General features: G+C 53.4%; 1 protein-coding gene across 3 annotated transcripts; it reads right to left on the bottom strand.

Moving 5' to 3' along the window:
• Positions 1-1,460: 1,460 nt before the first annotated feature.
• SLC22A8 (solute carrier family 22 member 8) lies at positions 1,461-19,183 on the bottom strand. 3 transcript variants are annotated; one of them, XM_025879084.2, is made up of 11 exons: positions 19,071-19,183; positions 17,991-18,365; positions 8,246-8,349; positions 7,536-7,690; positions 6,700-6,868; positions 4,580-4,703; positions 4,276-4,391; positions 3,138-3,352; positions 2,336-2,444; positions 1,995-2,198; positions 1,461-1,906 (listed from the first exon to the last, which is right to left on the bottom strand). In XM_025879084.2, exons 2-11 carry the CDS (start codon positions 18,324-18,326, stop codon positions 1,807-1,809), a joined length of 1,632 nt encoding a protein of 543 aa, XP_025734869.1. In that variant the 5' UTR covers positions 18,327-18,365; positions 19,071-19,183; the 3' UTR covers positions 1,461-1,806. The 3 variants fall into 3 exon arrangements, with proteins under 3 accessions (XP_025734869.1, XP_073739412.1, XP_073739413.1); XM_073883311.1 differs by having other exon boundaries at positions 3,138-3,212; XM_073883312.1 differs by lacking the exons at positions 6,700-6,868; positions 7,536-7,690; positions 8,246-8,349 and adding an exon at positions 4,960-5,095 and having other exon boundaries at positions 4,580-4,704.
• Positions 19,184-21,647: the final 2,464 nt, after the last annotated feature.

Genomic DNA, 21,647 nt, shown 5'->3' with positions numbered 1-21,647 from the left:
CAGACCTAGAGGTCATGTAACTGTTCAGTTGGCAGGTTCTGGGGATGTTGACCTTTGAGGAAGGGGTGGGGGCAGGACGGGCAAAGCTGAGTTTTGTAGCATTTACAGGAAACCCTCCAGGAGATGCTGAAAGAGCAGCTGCTGTATGGGAGGGAGCTTCATGCCCCTGGCATCTCAGAAACCGGGAAAGGGGGGCGAGGCCAGTAGGACCAAAGTCAGCTGAGAGGCCAAGTAACACAAATTGAAAACGACCTGTGGGTTCAGCACTGGGGGTGCTGAGCGCTGTATGTGACAGCTCTCTTGGGGAAGGGGGGAGAGCCAGAGTGCTGTTTGAAGATGTATGAGGTTAGAAGGTACAAGCCAGGGAGGCACCCAGCTCCTTTATAAAGTTTAGTTGCAAAGGGGAGAAATTTCGAGACAGTGTGGCCCCTGCTGGGAGATATGACTCCAAGGGGAACTGGTTGGTTTGGTTGGCTTTCGTTAAGATAGGAGAGGCGAGAGCTTATCTGACTGGTAATGAGAAATGAGCCAGGAGAGAGCAAATGGGTGGAGGAGACCTGAGGGGGAAGACATCCGAAGGCTGCTTTCTGGAGGGGCTGGATGCAGAGCCCCAGTGGGAGGATGGACTTTCTGCTGGGATTGAAGGGAAATCGGGGCACATGGGGTGACATTGGTGGCCTTCGGCTATGGCTGTGGTTTTCTCACTTAAATAGGACACAGAGCTGTCTGGTGGCACGGGCCTGGGACGTCATTGGAGACCTGGGGCAAGCAGGTGGATCAGATTGGGACTGGAGCAGCGCAGGCTTCCATCTGCAGCAGCTCTGGGCTTGTCTCATCCTCTGCTCATGCGCATGCTGGGACACATACGTGCACACACAGCATCGTGCACACAGGGTATTTCCAAGCACCGGACTTGCTATGGACTACTGCGTCCTCACCCAATTTGTATGTTGATGCTCTAACTTCCAGTGTGATGGCAATTGGAGGTGGGGCCTTTGGAAGGTAACTGGGGATAGATGAGGTCATGAGGGTGGGGTGTCATGGTGGAATTAGTGTCCTCCGAAGAAGAGACAGCAGAAACCTTGCTTTTCTTGTGCTCTCCCTGCCAAGTGAGAAGGTCGCTGTTTGCAAGGCAGGAGGGGAGGGCTCCCACCAGAAACTCAGTCTGCTAGCACCTCGATCTCGAACTTCCCAGCGTCCAGAACTGGGAGGAAGAAGCATTTGTTGTTTAAGTGGTCTGTCTGTGGCATGTTGTTGTCACAGCCTGAGCAGGCTTGGTGTATACGCAGCTCTGCGTGCTCACACGTGCGCACACAGGTTCCCAGCAGCCCAGCCTCTATGCACCCGTGTGCCCATCCCTGCATGCGACACACAAGTCCCGGTGATGGTTGTGTAGCGCACACATCCGTGTGGTGGCCTGCCCCCTTCTCCCTGCCACCCCCATTCCTGAGCAGTGTGGCTTGAGTTCATTGCCATTTATTGAACCCTCCCATCAAAGAAAGGGGTGGGGAGCAAGAAAGGGAAGCTGTCTTTGTTTAGGGTTGAGCCAGGGAGCCTCAGGGCAAGGAGGGTTGGAACAATGGGGGAAGGTGGCAAGTGGGGAAGGGCTGGACAGAAGAATGGCAAGACCAGGGCTGAGGGCAGATGAGGACAAGGGTGGGGCATGGGAAGGCCTGTGGCCAAACCTTTGGGCTGGAGCATGGACCTGCTCAGGGTCCCCCCAAGGTGCCCTCAAGAGCCCAGAGGCAGGCAAAGACCTGGCTAAGATTCATTCCTGGAGGGCAGGGGAAGGGCGTTCTCTTGCCCTCAGCTGGGGTCCAGGCCCGGTCCACAAGACTGCAGAGGGATCCTCTGGGATGCTTTTTCTGCTTCTGGTTCCTGCTTTGGTTTTTTTGCCCGCCACGACCTAGGGAAAGAGATCTCAGGAAAAGCCCTGGGTCTGGACCTGCTTCCCCAATGAGGAGTTCCAGTGGGACCAGAGGCAAGGGACTGACCAGGTTTCCATGTCTTGGATAGTCTCTGGCAAGGGCCGATTGAGGGTCTCAGGCAGGAAGTAGGCGGCACTGCCTCCAAGGAGGGTGACGGTCCCAAATATAATACTGGGGATGAAGGGCTGCAACTCCCCTGTGATTTTCACCAGCGGGGCTGACATGCTTCCTGCACGGGTCCACAAGTTGCTTATGCCCATACCTGTTTGCCTTGGGAGAGTCCAGAGCAGGGATTGGCAACCTGTGCGTGGTTCTTAAAGGACAGGTCTGGGCGGGGGCAGGAGGATGTCACAATCCCACCTGACCCCGTATCCTTTGGCTGGGCTAGCCCCGAGCCCAGCACCTACCGGATGACTGTGGGGTATAGCTCGGTCGTGTAGAGGAATAGGCAGCTGAAGGAGCTGGACAGGCAGCCCTTCCCAAACACAGCCAGTACTGTCCTCAGGGTCTGCAAGTCTGCAGCGGGAAGAAAAGGTGATGCGCCTCGGGCTCAGAAACACCTGAATGTTCTTCCTCCTCAGCGGACTTTGTCTCCCTTTTTGCTTTGGCTGCTGGAAAGCTCAGATCTAAATTTAAAGCTGAGTAATAGTCCTTCTGCTATTTCTAGTGCTTTGCAGCCTGTCCTGCTGCCTTTGTGCTTTTCCCTGGCTCTCATTACCTACTCCCATATTTTGTTGTATATATACTTGTCCTAAAATAGCTCAAGTTCCTTTGGAAGGATATGGGTGTATCTATCAACACACAAACATCTATATAAAAGTGGCTTTTCCAAGGTCGTGGTGGGAGTAGGCTGTGGGGTCTTCCCTGAGCACTGAGCTCTGTGGTTTTTCCATGCCAGCTCGTCTTCTGTAGCGATGTCACCAGGCCATGCCCGATCCCTGAGCAATCCCCCACACTGGCCAGATACCACCGTACTTAGCCCAGGCTGAGTCAGATCTGGAAAGGAGCTTTGATATCATCTAGCCCAACTGAGTCATTTTCTAGATGGGAGATGTGAGCCCCAGAGAGTGCAGGGACCTGCTCAAGGTAACACAGAGAATTAGGGGCAGAGCCAGCAGAATTGGGGTCCTAGGCGTGCCACTTCCCAGCCTGTGGCAGCCTGTGATGCCCATGGACACGTTGGGTTCTGGCTTAGCCCTGGCTTCTCACCTGAGGGCACAAAGATGATAGCCAAGATGGACCCTCCTGCCAGGAGTAGAGAACTGGCCTGGGTGACGTGTCGGCCTAGATAGTTTATAGAGAGGACAGTGATGAACTTGGCTGGGATGTCGACCCCACCAAAGATGAGCTGGAGGATGTAGAGGTTGACTCCAAATTCTTCCACACCCATAGCCAGACTGTAGTAGCCAAAACCAGTGGAAAACCTGAGGGGAAGAGAGTGATTGATTGACACCTGCAGCCAGACTGGGGTCTCTCCCCAAACTGGTCATTGGGTCATAAGGATGATGAATAGTTTCATTTCTTATCCCAGCTGCAGCTGATCAGTACGGGCTGCTGGAGAGCTGTTTTGAGCCCTCTGAAATTGTGTCTGGGCTCAGTGCTGGGATGGATTGGCTCTTTCTGACATGGGCATGGTCTAGGGTGTGGTGGCAAAGATCAACATAATTGACTCCAGAGACTATCAGGACTGGCAGGACTTTGGGAGACCCAAGGAGGTAGTAAATGATCTCTCTTGGTTGGGTAATAGTTTAACGTCTAGAATGGGAGAGGTGAGAGTCAAGTGGTGCACCTGGGTCAGATGCCTCCCATTTCCCTCTCAGAATCCTGGGATCCCTTTTGAAGTCCCTGGACATATTGGACCCTATTCACGCAGGGATAAAGAAGGGTCTCAGAACCAGGTCACAGAAAGAGCTTTGCAGGAGCTGTAGAATGTCAAACAGAAGAGAAGACTCGGAGAAGCGTGAGGGGCAGCCTTGCTCTGTGGGGTCCCAGAGGGCAGAGCTGGGCCAGTGGGGGCAGTGACAGAGAGGCGTAGAATGGGGAAATTGCCATGGCAGGGGTGTGAGCTGTGAGCTGGGAAGGGGTTTGGAGCATTTGCCTTGTGGGTGGGGTGGGTGTGACCTGACAAGGAAGCAGACCCCAATGGCCGGAACTAGGTGTGTGGCAGGCACACAGGAGATTTATTTCCAGGGTTGGGGCTGGGCTGGGGTAGCCCAGGGAGGGAATCTCTTGACTCCTCTTGCAGGTGCCCTAGGCCTTCCCCTTAGGGGAAACTGCCAGAAGCCTTGTTCATCACCCCTGTTCTGCAGAGGTGCCAGGGTGTGGGCAGCGAGGGGTGGTGGGTTACCAGGCCAGAGAAAGACAACAGGTCACACGGCGCATGTTGGGTGTCCGGAACAGGTCAACTATGCTGTACTTGGCCTTGGCCAAGGAGATCTCCTTCTGCATGATCAATTTGAGCTCCTTGGGGAAGAGGAAAGAGAGGGGTGCCATTAGTGACCAGCTGGTCAGCAGGAGGAAGAAGGAAAGGAGGTGCAGGAATCTCTAGAGGACTTTGCTTGGGGCATTGGATGTGATGTTGGCTTGTGAGCAGGGAAACAGAGGTGAGAGGAGGGTTCCTGCTCCAGACTACAATCCCTCTCGGCTCCTACCTCCACGCTGAGTTTTTTTCCTTCTTCCTTCTTGCCATTGAGGGCAGCTATCTGCCGGAGTATTTTCAGGGCCTTTGAGATTTTTCCAGAGAGGACCATCCAGCGTACAGACTCTGGTATCCACCTGGGTGCCAGAACCAAGTCACAGTGACTCCCCTCATGCCAGAACCTTTTTTGAGGGACCGGAAGAACATCAACATCAACAGGACCCAGGGGTAGGAGGTCCAGAAACCCGAGCTGTTTTACTGCAGATTTCACGGAATTTAAACTTGGCCAAGCTTTGTACCTGGACTGCCTGCTGCCAGCACAAATTCTAGCATTCTCTTCTTCCCCTTCCAGAAGAGCCTTCCCTCTGCCCCCTACCTGGGCTACTTGTTATCGTTGAGTGTCTTCCTTAGCTAGGAGCCTTGGGCCTAGGCCAAGGCAGGTGGATCCTGGGGAAGGGACGGCATGTTCAAGGCTAGATAGCTGGATGATCCTGTATATCCACCTCTCCATCCTTCCTTGGGCCGCCTCCTGGGGTGAAGAAGGAGCAGGGTTGCAGTCCTGGGGCAGCTTGAGAAGGTGGCTCAGGTTAGGGTTATGGCCTAGGGGATGGGTTTGGGGCAGAGGACCAATTCTGCTGTAGTAGGTGCACAGCATGAGGTCCTGGGATTGGCGAGCGGGCAGCTAACCTCACTTTCCCCACCTCCAGGCTGTACTTTTGGGCTTGGTTCGCTCTGAGCAGACCCTAAGTGTCACTAGGCAAAGAGGAACAGAGGGGGAGGAGGTGTGGGGAGAAAGGAATGATATTTTGTGGTCAGCTGTGGCTGTGGCCTCCACAGGCACCCAGGGCCTGGACTCCATCCTCTTCTCCCTGAGATTAAGAATAGTGGCTCCCAGTCAGTGAGCCTTCCCGTGGACCAGGCACCCATGACCCTGGGTGATGGGCATTATTATCTTCATTTTGCCTAGGAAAATCTTGAGGCTCAGAGTGGGTGAGGCTTGTCCCAAGTTCCAGGGGGAAGGGGCTTGCACTCTCGACAGTTCCCCGTTGACCCTCTGCCTTATTTTCTTCCCCAATCTCTGCTCCTTGTCTGCTCCCATCCCAGGCTGTGAACATTCCCTAGCTCTACCCTGGACCCTCTGACCACCTCCCTTTTTGCAAGATTGTCCAGACCCCTCTAGAAGATTCTATTCTCATTTTCAAATGGAAGCCCATTCCAGTTCTGTGTCTTTTTGTGTAGCCCTGGGGGACGGCTTGACTTCTCTGAACCTCAGTTCTCATTGGTCAAGTGGGACAATGACGCCTCCTTCACACAGAGATGCCATGAGGATCGGAATGATTTAGGTGGATGCTTAGAACAGGGCCTTGCACATAGTAAGTGCTGAGTAAAGTGTCACTCTGAGTCAGTTTAAGCATCCGATTCTTGATCTCAGCTCAGATCTTGATCTCAGGGTCATGAGTTCAAGCTCTGCACTGGGTTCCACGCCCAGCATGGAGCCTACTTAAAAAACAAAAAACGAAAAAACCAAATTACATTTCGGAGATTCAGTTCCTGTTTTCAATGTGTCCTTAGGTTTGACGTGATGATGGTGAGCTCTTGACCTATTTGGGGTCTCTGACCCAGACACCTCGATTCTCCCAGGTCCCCCGGTTTGGGCTTTCCTTTCCTTTATACCTCAAATCTAGAAGTCCCCAAACCCTGTGGATTTGTCCTTCAAAATGCCTCTCAGACTTGTCCCAGAGGCTCCTCCTGCCCCCACAGTCATGTCCGTTCTCTCTCTCATCCCCACCTCCTTGGGTCTTTCCTGTGCCACCAACAGAAGCTTGGTCAGGCTTTCCACACTGCAGACACATTCGGAGGCATTCTCTGTCCCTCCACACGAAGCTGAGGCTCCTTGGCTTTCTGTGTTCTCCACAGTCTGGCTCCGTGCCCTGACTCTCAACTTAGTCCCTTCCTCCCGTGAATGCCCCCCAGACACCTGCTCCTGCAGCACATCTTTGTGTACTAACTCCTCCTCCTTGGAATGCCCTTCCTGACTCTGGGACAGAGGTGTCCTGAGTGGTCAGATTTGGGCTCCCCGTTTGGCTCCGGCGGGCACCTAAGGAGGGAGATGAAGAGGAGAGGGCCACATACCAGGACAACAGGAAGAAGGCGAAGAAGGGAATGGACACGGTTAACTGTAGCCAGCGCCACTGGGGGATGGCATAGGCCAGGCCGGGCAGAATGAACTGGCCACAGGTATAGAAGTAACCCGTTAAAGTTGACATGATGGCCCGCATCTGGATGGACAGGCACTCGACATCTGCAGGAGGAGCCCAAGGACCAGATTAAGATTGTGCTGGGCCCTGGGCCACCTCCCCATGAAGGGGCTCCTGCCCGCCCACCCCCCATCAGCTACTTGATCTGACCTTGATCCTAAGGGTTCATCGCCCCCATTTTACGGATGCTGTGACTAAGCCTCAAGAAAGTAGGACTCAAACTTAGGTCTATCTGACTTCCAAGCCCACACTTTTTTTTTTTAAATTTTTTAAAAATTATTTTTAAGTAATCTCTATACCTAACATGGGGCTCGAACTCACAACCCCGAGATCGAGTCACATGCTTTATCAACTGAGCCAGCCAGGAACCCCACCCCCAAGCCCACCCTCTTGACTATCTTTCCAGAGGCAGACGACTTCCCTTCTTTTGCCTCAGTGTCATTATCTGTAAAACTAGGACAACAGTGTCGCCTCCTTGTGTGTGGACTGAATGGGATCACGTCCCCAGCAGAGTGTCAGGCCCGGGGAGGGGGTGGGGTCCTCAGTATTGATTGCTGTTGTCGTTGTGCTCAGAGGGGGCCTCTGAGATCTTGAGAGGGGCGGCACGTTATGTGACCAAGATCACAGGGAACCTGTATTGAGCCAGGCCCTTGGCTTCAGGCTGGGGTCCCTCAAACTCCTGTTCCCCTGCCTCTTCCCTCTATGGCTCACTCAAGATCACGGTGCTCAGGACAATGCCTGAGATGCTCCAGCCACACAGGAAGCGGAAGACCATGTAGATGGAGACGTTGGGGCTGAAGGCTGCACCCGAACCACTGGCTGCCAACAGCAGGTAGCTGCAGGTCAGGATGGGCTTGCGGCCAAACCTGGAGCTCAAAGGAGAGAAAGGACCAGGTTGGTCACAGTGAGCTAGCTGAGACAGTGACTCTGCAGGTCTTGGGGCAAAGGGTCGGACCACCTCCCAAAGGGCTAGGCAGGGCATGCATTTCCCTCTTTAGACAGAGCCTAACTGGTAATTGCTATTTTGTTGACAGATTTGCAGTTATAGGTTCAAGTTAATGAGTGATTGGCCTCTATCCTCAGCTTAGCGGAGTGAGCAGAGGTCAAGGGACTTCCCATCTCTAAACAGTCCAAGCACCCCACCTCCATGGCCACACAGGCCACTATGCGGTGTCTGAAAACCTCAAGGCTTTCCCCCAGGGTCTGAGGAGGTGGGAAGACTCAAGTTGGGAGGGGCCTTTGGGGCAGGGAGAAGGCTGTGCCCCAAAAGGGACTGGGACTTGCCCAAGGCCACAGAGCAGGGACAGTACTTCCTGCCTCCCCCAGCTCTTTGCCTCTTTGGGGGCGGTGCATAGGTGGTCGGAGTGAGGTGGGATGTCCCTATAGGTTGTGCCTCCCCTCTGGAAGCTCCCCGGTCTCACCTGTCTGACAGGTCTCCTAGCACGATCCCTCCAATCAGTGTACCCGCCATGAAGACAGACTGGGCCACCTCCTTCAGTCTTCTGGACTCACACACCAAGTCCCACTGCACAGCAGAAAGGTCGTGCCAGCCTGGCTCGGTCCAGACCGGCCCTCCCAGCCATGCTCAGCCTGAGCCGCACAGTGCCCGCCCGATCCTGGAGCCCTCACCCGACTTCCCTGAGCCTGGACCCCACTCCCAGGCCCCGTTCTGCGTTCAACCGGGCCCGGGGCTCCTTGGTCTGCCTGTGGCTCTTTGGGTCCCTGACTCGTGGTGTGTAGTAACAGTTCCTCTCCAGAGTGCGGCTCCTGTCAGAGGCTTGTAGAATCTGCTTAGCTGTCACTTCCAGGTCTGTTCTCAACTCCTGCCCTCGTCCCCTCCAAGCTTGCCTGCGCCCCAGGCAAGGTCAGGGCCGGTCTGCAGCCTAGGTCTCTCCCTCTCCTCCACGGGGATACTGTTCTATGGTTGATACCTCGCTCCATCCCACATCCTATGTCTTTGTCTCAGATCTCTCCTTCTTGGAAACTCCTTCCGGTCCACATTCACTTTGTTTCTCCCTTCCCTTCAAAGCTGAATCTCTTGAATGAGAAGCTATACTTGCTGTCACCCTGGTCCCATCTCCTGCTCATTGCTCAAGTCCGCCCCTGCCACTCCACCGACACTGTGCTCTCCAGAGCCACCCGTGCTGTCTTTTTCACTAAGCCCACTGGAACCTTCTGTAGCCTGCCCTGCCCTGACTTTCGGCAGCCCTTGACGTTGCTGATGCTGACCTCTCCCTCCCCCTGGTCTTCCTCTCTCTATTTACCACTCCTCTTCTTCCTCCATGGGCTCCTTTCTCTCTATCCCTTAAAGATTCCCCAGGGCTCTTTCTGGATCTTCCTCTCTTTTTATCCACTTTCCTGAGGAAACGTCACCTGCTCCTATGGCTTCAATTTTTATTTTATGAGGAAGACTCCAATCCATATCTTCAACCCAACCTCTCTTCTGGCCTGGAGACCAGTCGATTCAGCTGCCTTCTTGGAAATTCTACCTGGATGATGTCTCACGGTCACCTCAGATTCAACAAGACTTGTCATCCACTCCTCCATCTCAGTGGCTGGGAGCCCCTCCTTTACCTCATCCTTCTCCAGTGCACCACCACTCCATCCTCCAGTTTCTAACTTCTGAATATTTCTGGAATCTGGATTCTTCGATTTCCACTGCTATCTTAGTGCAAGGTTAATAATAACGGCCGATTTTTATGGAGGGCTTACTATGCACCAGGCCCTGCTATAACGGAGCATTTCCCAAGCTTTAACTTCTTCAGTCCCCACGACAACCTTATGCTGGGGCATGACTGTCAGCATCATCCACATGCTACAGATAAGGTGACTGAGGCCTGCTGATGATTATTGTGACGATCTTCAGACAGGTCTCCCAGCCTTCGATTTCAGTTCCTCTTATCCATGCTTCCCCTGCTAACACGAATGGCTTTCTAAAACTCCACTCAGGTCAGGTTCCTGTCTTGCCTAAAGCACTCACTGGCTTCCTCCTGCCTTTTGGGTAAAGAGAAAGCTCTGTTAACACAGATTTATAAAGCCCTCATGCTCTGGCCCTTGCCTTACCTGTCTGGCCTAATCTCCTGCTAATCCCCAACACGCACCCTTTGTCTAGCTGTCCTGAACTACTTGTGTAATGAAGTGGAGAATTTTATTAACTAGAAATGCCCCACAAGAATGTTTTGGAAGTGAAACAGTGTGGGGGAAGAACCTTACATCCCAGGGAGCTCTTTCCACGTCCTCTGCTGGAAGTGAGGGGGATGGAGTGGATGAAGACTCCAGGTGCTCCGGCTGCCTCCGGGTGGCCCAGCATGGCCAGCAAACCCAGTGGGCTCTTCTGGCTGAGAAGGGAGCCTGCCCAGTATGTGTGTGGCATGAGGGGAGGGTAAAGGGTGAAGGAGGAAGTGAGGGGGTGTGAGGAGGAGTACACCAGAGAGTGTCTAGAGAGACTTCTTGTACATTGTGGCACGCTGTGGAAAGCTCCTTTAGGAAAATCTAAAGTAAAGACCCCCTGTCCACCTAAATTCATTCATGCCCCCTCCCCCTTCCACAGTAAACAGCACATTTCCCAGGTGACCCAGTAGCTGAGTAGGGTCATGTTGTTCTTGATGGTGCAATGTGAGCGGAAGAAATGCTTGTTACTTCCATCTCATTTGATTAAGAGAGAAGCCTTGGTCTGGACTTGAATGCTTTTTCCCTTCCTGTTGATGGGAATGGTGACAACTAGAACAACTCAGGAAGCCATGTGTTGAAGATGGTGAAGCTGCTGTCAGTCTGGGTCCCTGAAGGACTCTATGGGGCAGAATCACCCATAAATACGAAATTCCCACCTTAGAACTATTGCACGAGAAAGAGAACCACTCCTATGCCCTGCAGGCCATTGAATTACCGTTGACTCTTTTGTTATGGCAACATGGCCTCTCCTGATACATCCCACAAGAAGTTGCAAATGGAAATTTGATTCCCCCCCACCCCATAGCCTCCATGTTATTTAGTACCTCAAGAAATCATTCTGCTTGGATCCTGAGAGGGTCAGTGTCAGACCCATTTGGATTAGTTTAAGGCTGTTACCCTTCTCCACTGTCTGAGACCAGATCTGCCAGGTCCTAGTTTCTATAAACTACTTGCCGTGAGGTATGCATTAGAATAATGGTCACAAGCCAGTTTCTACTTGAAATTTCAGCAATGTACAGGAAATACCATTTCTAGAATGGGCTTTGACTCATGTTTAAAACATGCCCAAATCCTTATAATGACCCATAAATCCCTGCAGAATGAGCAGATTCATTCCTGTTACCTCTCTGCTCTCTTTTGTTACTACTATCTCCCCCATGGACGCTACTGTAGTTGGTCTTCTTGCTGCTCCTTAAGCATGTCAGGCACCTCAAAGTCTTGACATACGGTATTTCCTTGGCCTGGAAAGTTCTTCCTCCAGATAGCCACTTGGCTTGCTCCTTCACCTCCTTGAGATCTTCTCAACAAGAACCTCCTTGACCACCCTATTTAAAATTGTAACTCCCTGTTGTCTACATTACTCCATCCCCCTTTATTTTCTTGATTGCATTTGTACCATGAGATATACTACATAGTTTCTTTTTGTGTGTTTGTTTTTCCCTAAAGATTATCATCTTGATGAGGGTAGAGTGTTTCATCTATTTTGTTTGCAACTGTACTTCCATTGCTTAGAACAGTGCCTGGCACGTAGTAGGCACTCAGTAAATACTTGTGGGATTGAAGGAATGAGCATTCCATAGAAAGAACAGAGAAATGGAGAACCTTAGTGGTTAAGATATGCTGATGTCTAAAGGAGAGGTCATAGGGTCCACATTCCAGATACTACATGGAGGACAGTTTTGCTTTGCCAGAATGAGCGTATGTCAGGATGGAGAGTGTCTAGGCTATATATATAGGATCTATAACCACATGTTAGCAAGAAGGACTGGAAAAACTTCACAATCACACTGGAAAAACTTCTATGGCAAACTGTCTACTAGGGGATGGTAAAATGAGGGTTTAAAGCTTGGAAGAACTGCTTTGTGGTTAGATATTTTAAAAATCTTGGATTTCAAAGGGGCGCCTGGGTGGCTCAGTTGGTGAAGTGACTGTCTTCGGCTCAGGTCATGATCCTGGAGTCCCGGGATCAAGTCCCGCATTGGGATCCCTGCTCGGCGAGGAGCCTGCTTCTCCCTCTAACCCTCCCCCCTCTCATGTACTCTCTCTCTCTCTCATTTTCACTCCCTCAAAATAAATAAATAAATCTTTAAAAAAAAATCTTGGATTTCAAATGCACTCTTAGTTGCTCCCAGAGATTTCATGGTTAATAAATCTCATTGAAGCTGATGATAAAACTGTGGCCAGTGTTGCCCTGCCGATCAACACAAATCCATGGGGCTCAGATCTGGGACATGCAACTGCTATGGGTTGAATTGTATCCCCTGAAAAGACAGGTTGAAGTCCTGACCGCTAGTACCTCAGCATGTGACCTTATTTGAAAATAGCAATGTGGCAGATACAATTAGTTAGGATGAGGTCATATTGGGGTAGGTCTGGGCCCTTCACCCAATATGACTGGTGCTCTTGTAAGAAGAGAAGATACAGACACATAGGGAGGACACCATGAGACATTGGAGGCAGAGACTGGAGGGATGCATGGATAAGCCAAGGGAAGCCAAAGATCACAGACAACCCCGAGAAATTGGAAGAGACAAGAAAAGATTCCTCCCTAGAGCCTTGGGAGAGAGCACCCCTATACCTTGATTTTGGACTTCTAGTCTCTAGAACTGTGAGACAATAGATTTCTATTGTTTTAAGCCACCCTGTTTATGGTACTCTGTTATGGAAATTCTAGGAAACAGATACACTGTGTGATTACTGCATGTTTGAAATACCTGTGGGTTTGGTAGGTGGTAATGGGAAGGGGATTGGGAAGGGGATTTCCCTCCGCCTGGCCATGAGGGAACCAGACATAGAGAGAACTGGAGAGATTTTTTTAAAGGCATCCTAGAATTCTGGGGGAAAGGAAAGATACCTAGAGACATTTTGGGCATGCTTTTGTGTGGTTAGCTGTAAAAGCCCTTGAGAAGGCCTTGTTAAGAAAAGCTATAACTGAAGCTCGGTTGGTCTCAAAGGTGTTGAGAATGTGGCTTTTGTTTCTTTGACTCGATGCACAGGCTGGGCCACATGGGGTCTGCGGTTTTAGTCGGGTTACACTATCGCTAGATTCAGTGTGTGTTCCTCTCTGCTTTTATACTTGTCATCATGTCCTTGTTCTCGTCATGGTGCCAGCCCTTCAGGCCCTGGAGACAGGACAGGAAAGCTCAAGGCCAGAGAAGAATTGGAGGGGCCTTGGGGGACCGGCTTGTGCATCCAAGCCCACTTGGACCCTCAGACTGAGCTGGGCACCCACAGGGCTGAGGTTCAGTGGTGTGGGAGCTGTGGGCTACAGCTCCTCTCCAGGGGACCCAGAACCCACAATCCATGCTCCCCACACTTTCCAGACTTGAAAGAAAGGCCTTTGTTTCCTCTTAATTTCCTAGTAAAGCTCTTTCTGAAAAATTCCAACATTATCTCTGTTGAACTCAGAGAAAGGAATGTGTGGTCGCCTCTGCCAGGAAAGCTTAGGGGATCAGAGGGGGAGGGAGACTCTCTCCACTCTGGCTGGACCCTGCGCTGTGCTCACTCACAGCGTGGTCCTCCCACCTGTGCCTCCTCCTTTGGAGGGAAGTTCCTTATTATCCTGTTCTACAGATGTGGGGACAGAAGTGGAGAGGAGGGCTGACACCCCAGGTCACTGGCTGTGGGGGTGGAGCTGGGACCCGCACCCAGGCTTGTCGTTTCCATGAGGGGAGAGCTAGGTGCAAGCTGTGGAGTATGGCAAAGTTATGGGGGCCCAGGTGAACTGGGAAGGGCCGTGACAGCTGATTCCCCTTTTCCTGGGGGTCCCCCTACTCTTCTGGTGGGGACGACCCGTCTAATCTCAGGACACGTCTATTAGCCATAATAGTGACAACAACAGCCCCAGCAGCTGCTGACATTAGCTGAATGCTCTGCAGGGGCCCTGTGCCCATGCGGTCCTTGCATGGTCTCCTGTCGGGTTCACCCTTGCTCTCTTCCTCACTTTTACGGATGAGCAAACCAAGACTTCTAGCCTCATGACATTCCTAGTAAAGGGCAGAGTCAGGATATGAACTCTGCTGCTTGACCCTGGCTCACGATCACACGAGGTCCATCTTGGGGGGGTGGCCCCTGGCCTCTGCTAACTGGGGTCACCTGGACTGAGTTGGTTGCCAGATGCCACGCACCTCTATTACCAACCTCTGCCTTGGGGCTGGCACATCCAGACCCTGCCCCCGCTCCAGCGACCCACCTCTAGGTAAGGCCGAGCCACTGTTTTACCCCAGCCTCATGGGGACCTGAACCCTGCTTGCCCCACCCCAAGCAGTTGGAGCACAGATTTGCCCCCAATACAGCCGGAAACAGAAAAATTGCTGTGCTGGTAACCAGTGCCTCACTGGCTCTGGCCACAGACACTTTCCTGGCTGGGCAGGGACCCCTTGCATGGGTCCTGACCCCCACACCTGACCCAGGAAAGGGTACAGTACCCTGAGGACCGGTGAATCCCTGTGTTTGTTGGGATGCGGATCCTGGCCCACCCCCCACCCCCCCGCCCCGCAAGTGCTGGAATGGTGTCTGGGAACTTGCATGACACAGATGTGAAATGACGCTTGACCAAGTACAAGACCTGCAACCTCTGTTCTTGGCCAGGTTCCCTGGAGGGGAAGCCACTTTCCAGCAGTCAGCAGGGTCTGAGTCCCACCTGTTGGCCTCTGACAGGGACACAGCTTTCATTCAGCATTAGCTGAGCACTTACTATGCCCCTGGCCCAGGGATGAAAAAGATGGGTTGGAGGGGCACCTGGGTGGCGCAGTCGGTTAAACGCCTAACTCTTGGTTTCGGCTCCGGTCATGATCTCAGGGTGGTGAGATCGAGCCCCGTGTTGGGCTCCGCACTCAGCACAGGGTGTGCTTGAGATTCTCTCTCTTTCTCCCTCTGCGCCTCCCAATCATTCTCTCTCTTTCAAGATAAATAAATCAATCTTAAAAAAAAAAAAGGATGAGTTGGAGAGACACCTTCCCTGCACTGGAGGAAGCCGCCGGCCTCCTGGGGCCACAGGGTGCTTGGTCAGAGGGATTGACTGTAGGTGGGCTTAGTCTTACGGAGCCTGATTGCCCGGCTTTACCTCCAGCTCCACCTTTGATGAAACATGGTGGGGCCGTAGGCCAGGGGGCCAGGGACCTGTGCCTTCATTTCCTCCTCTGTACAAATGGGACAATTAAGGTGTCAGCCTTAGGGTTGTTGTGAGGATTGAAGGAGTTAATAAGAGCCAGATGCTTAGAGCCATCAGGCATGGGGCAAGCACACAGTAAGGGGTAGGGATGACGCTTATGTCACTGCTCCCTGCACCATTGTTGTCTCTCCAGCTAGCTTCTGTGTTTTCAGAGGACAGGGATGGTGGCTTTCACTCCTCCTCTCCAATTTCCCAGGGGCCAGGTGTACAGCAAGTCACTCATACATTTGGAAACTTTATAGGTATTGAGACATCTTTGACTCCCTCCCTGTCCTTCATCTGCATGTCAGTTGGGTCCCCAAGTCCCATGGATTCTGACTCCCTAAACTCTCTGGTGTCTATTCCCACTGTCCCTTCCACTTATCCTCATTTCCGGATCCCAGTGGCAACCTGCTAACCTGTCTCCCTGCCCCTGGACTAGAACTCTCCACTAGCCACTCTCTACCCTGCAGTAAGAGGCACCATCCCTGGAGGGTGATCTGAACGCACCACACTCCTGCTCAACACCCTTCGATGGCTCTCTATTGTCTTGGGACAGAGGCTACGCCCTCCCCTTAGCTTCCAAGCCGAGCCCCCCTCTTCTCCAGCCCGGGGTCTGGTGGCCTCCGCGTTCCACGGCTCGCCCCTCCAGGATTCCCCTGTCTCTCGCAGTCCTGACTGTTTTGTTCTCATCCTGCTCCTGTAACCATGCATTTGCCCCCTCTGCCCTCCAACGCTGTTGCTTTGGCCTGGGGCACGCTTGCCCACTTCAACCTGCCTGCTCCCTGTCTCCCTTGTCACACCCAGTGCGGCATTGTTGACTCCAAATGACCCTCTTGGGCCCCCCTCCAGGCTGGTTAGATGCCCCGACCCTGGGCTCCCAGAGCACTCTGAGGGTATAAAGCTCCTATCCATTCACTCCATAAATACTGATTTCGTGGAGTGCCTCCTCTGGGCCAGGCTCTGTTCTAGCTGCTGGGGATACAGCAAAGCAGCTGCAGGTCTCTGCCTCAGGAAGCTTGTGTGTTGCATCACAGCACCAGCGGTCCCTGAGGGGTGGCTCTGTCTCTCATTAGAGGGGAGTTCCTGGAGGGTAGGCGGGGAGCAGATAGATTATGACTCTTTGTCCTCAATAGTAGGCGTGTAGTTGTTAGTAAATGTTCGTTTGCTGCATTTCGGGCACTGAGCTTGGCACGAGGACAAGAAGCAACTATAATATAATCCAGGGGTATGAGAGTCAGCGAGTGTCATAGTTCAGAGCTGACTCTAGGGCTAGATGCCTCTGCTCAGATCCTGAATCTGCCCCTTTGCTCGTGGTGCGAACTCGAACGAGCTCCTTAACCTCCAGGCTTCAGTTCTCCAGTCCCATCTGAAAAAATGAGCTTATAATACTAACTACCTTACAGTGTTGTCAGCAAGGTTAAAAGTGTTAATATTTCTAAAGCGCTTAGAACAAGGGCCTGGCACGTAGTATGTGCTTTATGTATAAATAAATATCCATGAAACACACGAAAAACAGTTATACAGACTAGGAACATAGAGAGTCTTGGGTTCAAATCCCACCTCTGCCAGGTCCTAAGCTTAGGAAATCCTGGGAAAGTTGTGGAACCAGGCTCTGGGTGCTGTCGCCTGGGATTCCAAGAGCCCTCACCCTCAAGCATGCCCAGCGCAGCCCTGGGGGCAGGGTAAACACTTGGAAATGCAGCTCTCCTAATGGGGCAGAAGCAACATCCCGAGAGACTCATGGTCCCTGAGGGGAGAATGAAGACCAGTGGCCTCTCTGTTCCCAGCTCAGATGCCACGCCTCCTCCGGGAAGCCTCCCTGGAATCCTGTGGTTCATCCCTCTTTCCTCCTTCCAACTGCTGTAAACATCTATCCCCCTCTGTGCCTCTTAGGGGCGTTCGCCTTAAATCCCAGTTCCAAAACTGACCAGCTGTGTGATACTGGACCCTCACTTCCCTTCTCTGAGTTTTGTTCTTTTTGATCTGTAAAAGGAGCTAACGTCACATTCGAAGGGATATCGCTGTGAGAATCACAACGTCTGCAAAGCGCCAAAATGTGCCTGGCGGATTGCAGATCCTCCCTGAATGCCCGTTCCTGGTTCTTCCTCCCCCTCCTGTCTCCCCGACCGTGGTCTCCTGACTGGCCTGTCAGTTCATCCGAGGGTCAGGTTTACTTCTGTCGGTCCCAGGGACGGCAGGTGGAAGAATCAGGAGATAAGTAAAGGGCTGAACACATGGCAGGTGAACCCATGAGTAACTCTGGGGGCTTGGGGGGTGCACTGGTCCCTCCTCCACACACCCTCTGTTCTTGGGACCTTCCAACAGGATGGAATGTCCTTCCTTTTCCTTGTTGCCTGGCGAACTCTCGAAGTTCAAACTATCTCAGTTCGAGGGCCACTTCTTCAGGGAAATTGCCTCCTGGCCTGACCCCCCCCCCCCCCCCCCCCCCCCCCCCCCACTGCCCAGCCTCCCCGGTCACAGCCCTAAGTACTTGGAAGTTGTAATTTCACATTTCTTTATGTGGTCCTTTCATCCCGCAGGGCTGTGGACCCCGTGGTAGTGGGGACAGTGCATTTTTGTGTCCCCAGAGCTTAGCACTGTGCCTGTCATGGGATGGGCTGCGTGTTGAGGAAACGCTGACAACTCTAAACGGGACAAAACTGAACTTTCTGGTTCATTTGCATCTGCACCCAGGTCCTTCCTCTCTGCCTGCCCAGTGCCCTGTCCTCAGGCCCCAGTCCTAGGGAGACTAGAGCCTAGCCTCTTCTCCCGTCCCTGAGCGCGGCAGGGTGTGGGTTTCGTGCTGTGAGTGGAGGAAGAAGGGCTGCCTCTGGGCATACCTCAGTCACAATGGAGTCCGCGGTGCTGAGGTCATAGGCCCAGCCGTCCAGGCACGGCTCGGTGGCCCCCTGGGTGTCGTTGGGCACGGTGGCGTTGGGCGGATAGATGAAACGGAGGCACTTCTCAGCCTTCCCATTCAGGCCCTTGGGGAGCACCCAGGGCCCTGTGGAGGCGTTAGGGGGTGGGCGACAGTGGTGGTCCGGCGTGGTAGCTGTGAAGATCTGCAGCAGGTAGTGGTTGGCCAGGCCGAGGATTGGGAGGCTGAGCAAGATCGTGTTCAGGAACTGGAAGGGGCCCTTGCTGCCCACTCGGTCCATGAGCTCAGAGAAGGCCATGGTACAGTTCAGGATGAGCCAGAGCTGCAGGCAAGGCACCTGGCCAGGGAGAGGCAAGTATGCACGTGGTTCTGTGCCGATAAGTGGGTAGGTGTGGAAACACCATGGGAGGGTGGGCCAGGTGTAGCGTGAGCACAGCGAGTGCATACCTGTGTACGGGTGTGGGGCTCAGGTGTGTGTGGCCACACGGGGATACAGGAGGACATACCCAGTGGCCTGTCGAGGCATGGGGCCACCGGTGTGGTGTGTGTCCAGGTGTGTGTGCACAGGGGTGTCTGCTGTGATGTGTGTCTTGAGGCTGGAGTGTAAGGCGCAGCTGTGTGAGCTTGGGCGTGTGTCTGTGTGTGAGTGTGTGTGAGTGTGCGTGTGCTCTGTGAGGCTGCTCGCACATGCTGCGTGCATGGGGTGGTGCAGGCCCCACAGCTGGGACCCAGGGGCCTGGTTGTGGCCATTGGCAACAGGGGCCGGATGGTGGGGGGAGGTGGGGAGGCCCCTGCTCACCCTGGGCAGACACACAGGCTTAGCAGAGCCCAGATTGCCTGCTGGGGAGGTCTCCCCAAGCCCAGAGCTTCCTGGCTTTTGGGGCTGGGTCCACCAGACTGGGGCAGCAGAAAGGGCCCAGGCAGGTCCCAAAGGGCATAAGGGACCCGGGCAGTCACAGTAAGGAAGCAAGGCCAGACCTTGGGGGCTTCTCAGGGGCCTATGGGGGCTGGGGCTTGGGCGGGGGTCCCGGTTCCTCCTCACCTGGTAGCTGGGCCCGGCTCCCTCCGCTGGGGCTGGTGGTGGAATGTGGTGGAATGTGGCTGAAGCCCTTTGTCTGTCCCAGGGTCCGGCAGCAGCTGCTGTATTTGGGCAGCTCCGCTCCAACAAGCTATGTTTGTGCCTTCCCCAGGGGGACTTATATAAGGCACTAAGTTCCCCAGGCTAATGTTTGACTTTCTTTTGAGAATTAATGGTGCCAGCAAGGGAGGGTGCCGCGGATGCACGCTTTCTTCAATGGGCTGCCTCAGCAAAGGCTGGGTGGTGGTGTGGCTGAGCCTAGCAGGGTTGCTGGCCAGACGGAGGGGTAGGTAGGTGGTCGGGGCAGGCTGGCCTGAGGCAAGTCTGGGAGGGGGTCCGGTCTGAGTCCTGAGGACCCAGGGTCATCTCTGTGAGGATGGTCTGTGGGCCCAGAGCTCAGAATATCTCTGAGAGGGGTGTTGTGTACGTGTGGGCCGAAGACATTCTTCTGGGCACCACTTCCCCTGCCTGGTGCCTCCCAAGAAGGGGCCTGGAGACTTGTCTCTTGGGAAATGGCAGGGAAGGTCCAGCTGAAAATGTCTCAGGTGTCTGTCCCTGAGGGCTCAGGGCTATCATCCGCTGGGCTCCTGGGCAGCCAGGGCTCCCCTGTCTGAGTCTCAGGCTCAGGGGAACAGCCCCCTTCCATCTCCACTCTCCATGGACAGGCTCCTCTTCTGATCAGCTGTGTCCCTTTGGGGACAAATCATGGTCCCTCGTGTTTTGTTCTTTCTCTGAATTATTTTAATTCCATAATAATGTTTTTCTTGCATAAAACATGGGGAACATAAATAGGCCAAACAAAACCAAATATCCAGCCTCACCTGACAGCCAACCCCGTGTGCTTTCTGATGTATGTTCTTCCAGACCTTTCCTCCTCAGGGACTGTGGTCTAACCCTCATTCTTTAGCAGCCAACAGGAGGCTCAGGTAACCTCACGGCAGCCCCGTTACTATTCTAAACTTTGTAAATTAGGAGACTAAGGAACAGAGAGGTTAAGTAACTTGCTCATGGTCTCCCAGCCAGGGAGGGCAGGGGCAGTGTGAGCCAAGGGGCCACTGTGCTACACTGTCTCTCCCTTAGCAAGGTCACCTCGGTGGGCTTTCAATGTCACTCCTGCCTGCCTTTACCTCTCTGGTTCTACCTGCAGGGACTCTGGGGAGCTGCTGCCCCATCCCATCTGCTCCAGGAGCTCAGGAGGGGCCCACCTAGGGCTCCCATTCTTGGTTGGAGAGGGGGCTTCCCATTCTCCCCCTCGGCCCCCTTCTCCACCCAGGCAGCGTCCAGCTCCCTGGCTCAGGCTGGCCTCCGCCCCCTGAAGTCTCTCCCAACCCCTCACCAGCCCCCCCTCCCAGGCGGGGTCAGCCACTGGGGCTCTGCTCCCCACCTGGGCCCAGCAGTAATTGATGTTCTCAGAGTGGCCTGAGGCAGGGCGAGATCCGGAGTCATCAAAGGAAGATTAAATTATGCTCCGATGCAGCCAAGGGGTTGTTTTAGGAAGGTTTTCGACTGTGAGGCTTGCAGAGAGCTGAGCCGTCGCTTGAGCCCCCCTGTTCTGGGTATTCGCCCCCTGTGAGATTTTCTGATGCTTAATTGGGCATGGGTTATCCGTCTGTTCCTGTCCTAGTGGAATGTTGTTTAAAGGAGCCTGGTGACTTCCCGTGGAGGCCGATGGAGGTGAGCCAGAGTATAGATGTGCAAGCCCAGCCAGGGGCGGCCCCAGCCCCCAGTGCATATGCTTGGATTCACGGTATCTGACCTAAGGAGTTCTCTTAGGCCCGCGGGGATTGTGTCATGCACTTGCTATATGACCTTGGGCAAATCACCTCCCTCCGGGCCTCTCATTTCTCTCCATTAGTTAAGTGGCTTACACACACACACACACACACACACACACACACACATGCGTGCGCGCGCGCTCCAGAAATTTTTTATTCAAACAGTATATTGGATTTGTAAGATCAATATACAAAGCAGATGTGAGAGGAGGTGGTCTGGCTAAAGTGGGAAAGAAATTGGAGAGAAAGCGGCCCCTTCGTCACCCCCGCCCACCCTGGCTCACCCTTTCCTTTGGCATCTTCTGCCCCCGGCCCGCTCTGCCAGAGGCATTTCCGTTATATTAGAGGATCCACCACTTCTGCCATCGAATATGTGGAAATCAACTTTTTTTTTAAAGAAATGTTACATATGGGAAATCTTACCTGCTAAGTGCACTCTTAGCTTGGGATATGGAAGTGTCATTTTCTTTTTCTCTTTCATCCCTGCATCTTTTGTCTGACCCCTTCCCGGTGTCCTTTTAGCTGCACTGAGCTCAGTCGGTGGCCCCCATCCCCGCTGGGCCCCAGCACAGGCATGTGTCTTCAGCTGGAAGGGCCCAAGGGTTCATCAAGGTCAAGTCCAACGTCCTCACCTTACACGCAGGGAGACCAAGGTTCAGTGAAGGAAGGAGCACACATCTGACCCTCGGCTTCCCGAGCTTCTCCGCACAGTGCTGTCTTTCTAAATCCTCAATTAGTTGAAGCAGAGGATGCACCACGACAAGTG

The sequence above is a fragment of the Callorhinus ursinus genome, unplaced genomic scaffold, assembly GCF_003265705.2.
Source record: "Callorhinus ursinus isolate GAN/ISIS: 27379988/994484 unplaced genomic scaffold, GSC_fseal_2.0 scaffold51, whole genome shotgun sequence".
Classification (NCBI taxonomy): Eukaryota; Metazoa; Chordata; class Mammalia; order Carnivora; family Otariidae; genus Callorhinus; species Callorhinus ursinus.
Note: the sequence above shows the minus strand (reverse complement) of the source record. Positions and strands in the feature narration are given on the sequence as shown.

Coding starts and splice junctions, on each gene's coding strand:
- SLC22A8 (XM_025879084.2), bottom strand. CDS start 18,326: ATGGCCTTCTCTGAGCTCATGGACCGAGTGGGCAGCAAGGGCCCCTTC. Junction 3,353..4,275: donor TGTTGTCTTTCTCTGGCCTG/GTAACCCACCAC, acceptor TCTTCCCCTCAG/GTTTTCCACTGGTTTTGGCT. Junction 2,199..2,335: donor CTATACCCCACAGTCATCCG/GTAGGTGCTGGG, acceptor GACTCTCCCAAG/GCAAACAGGTATGGGCATAA.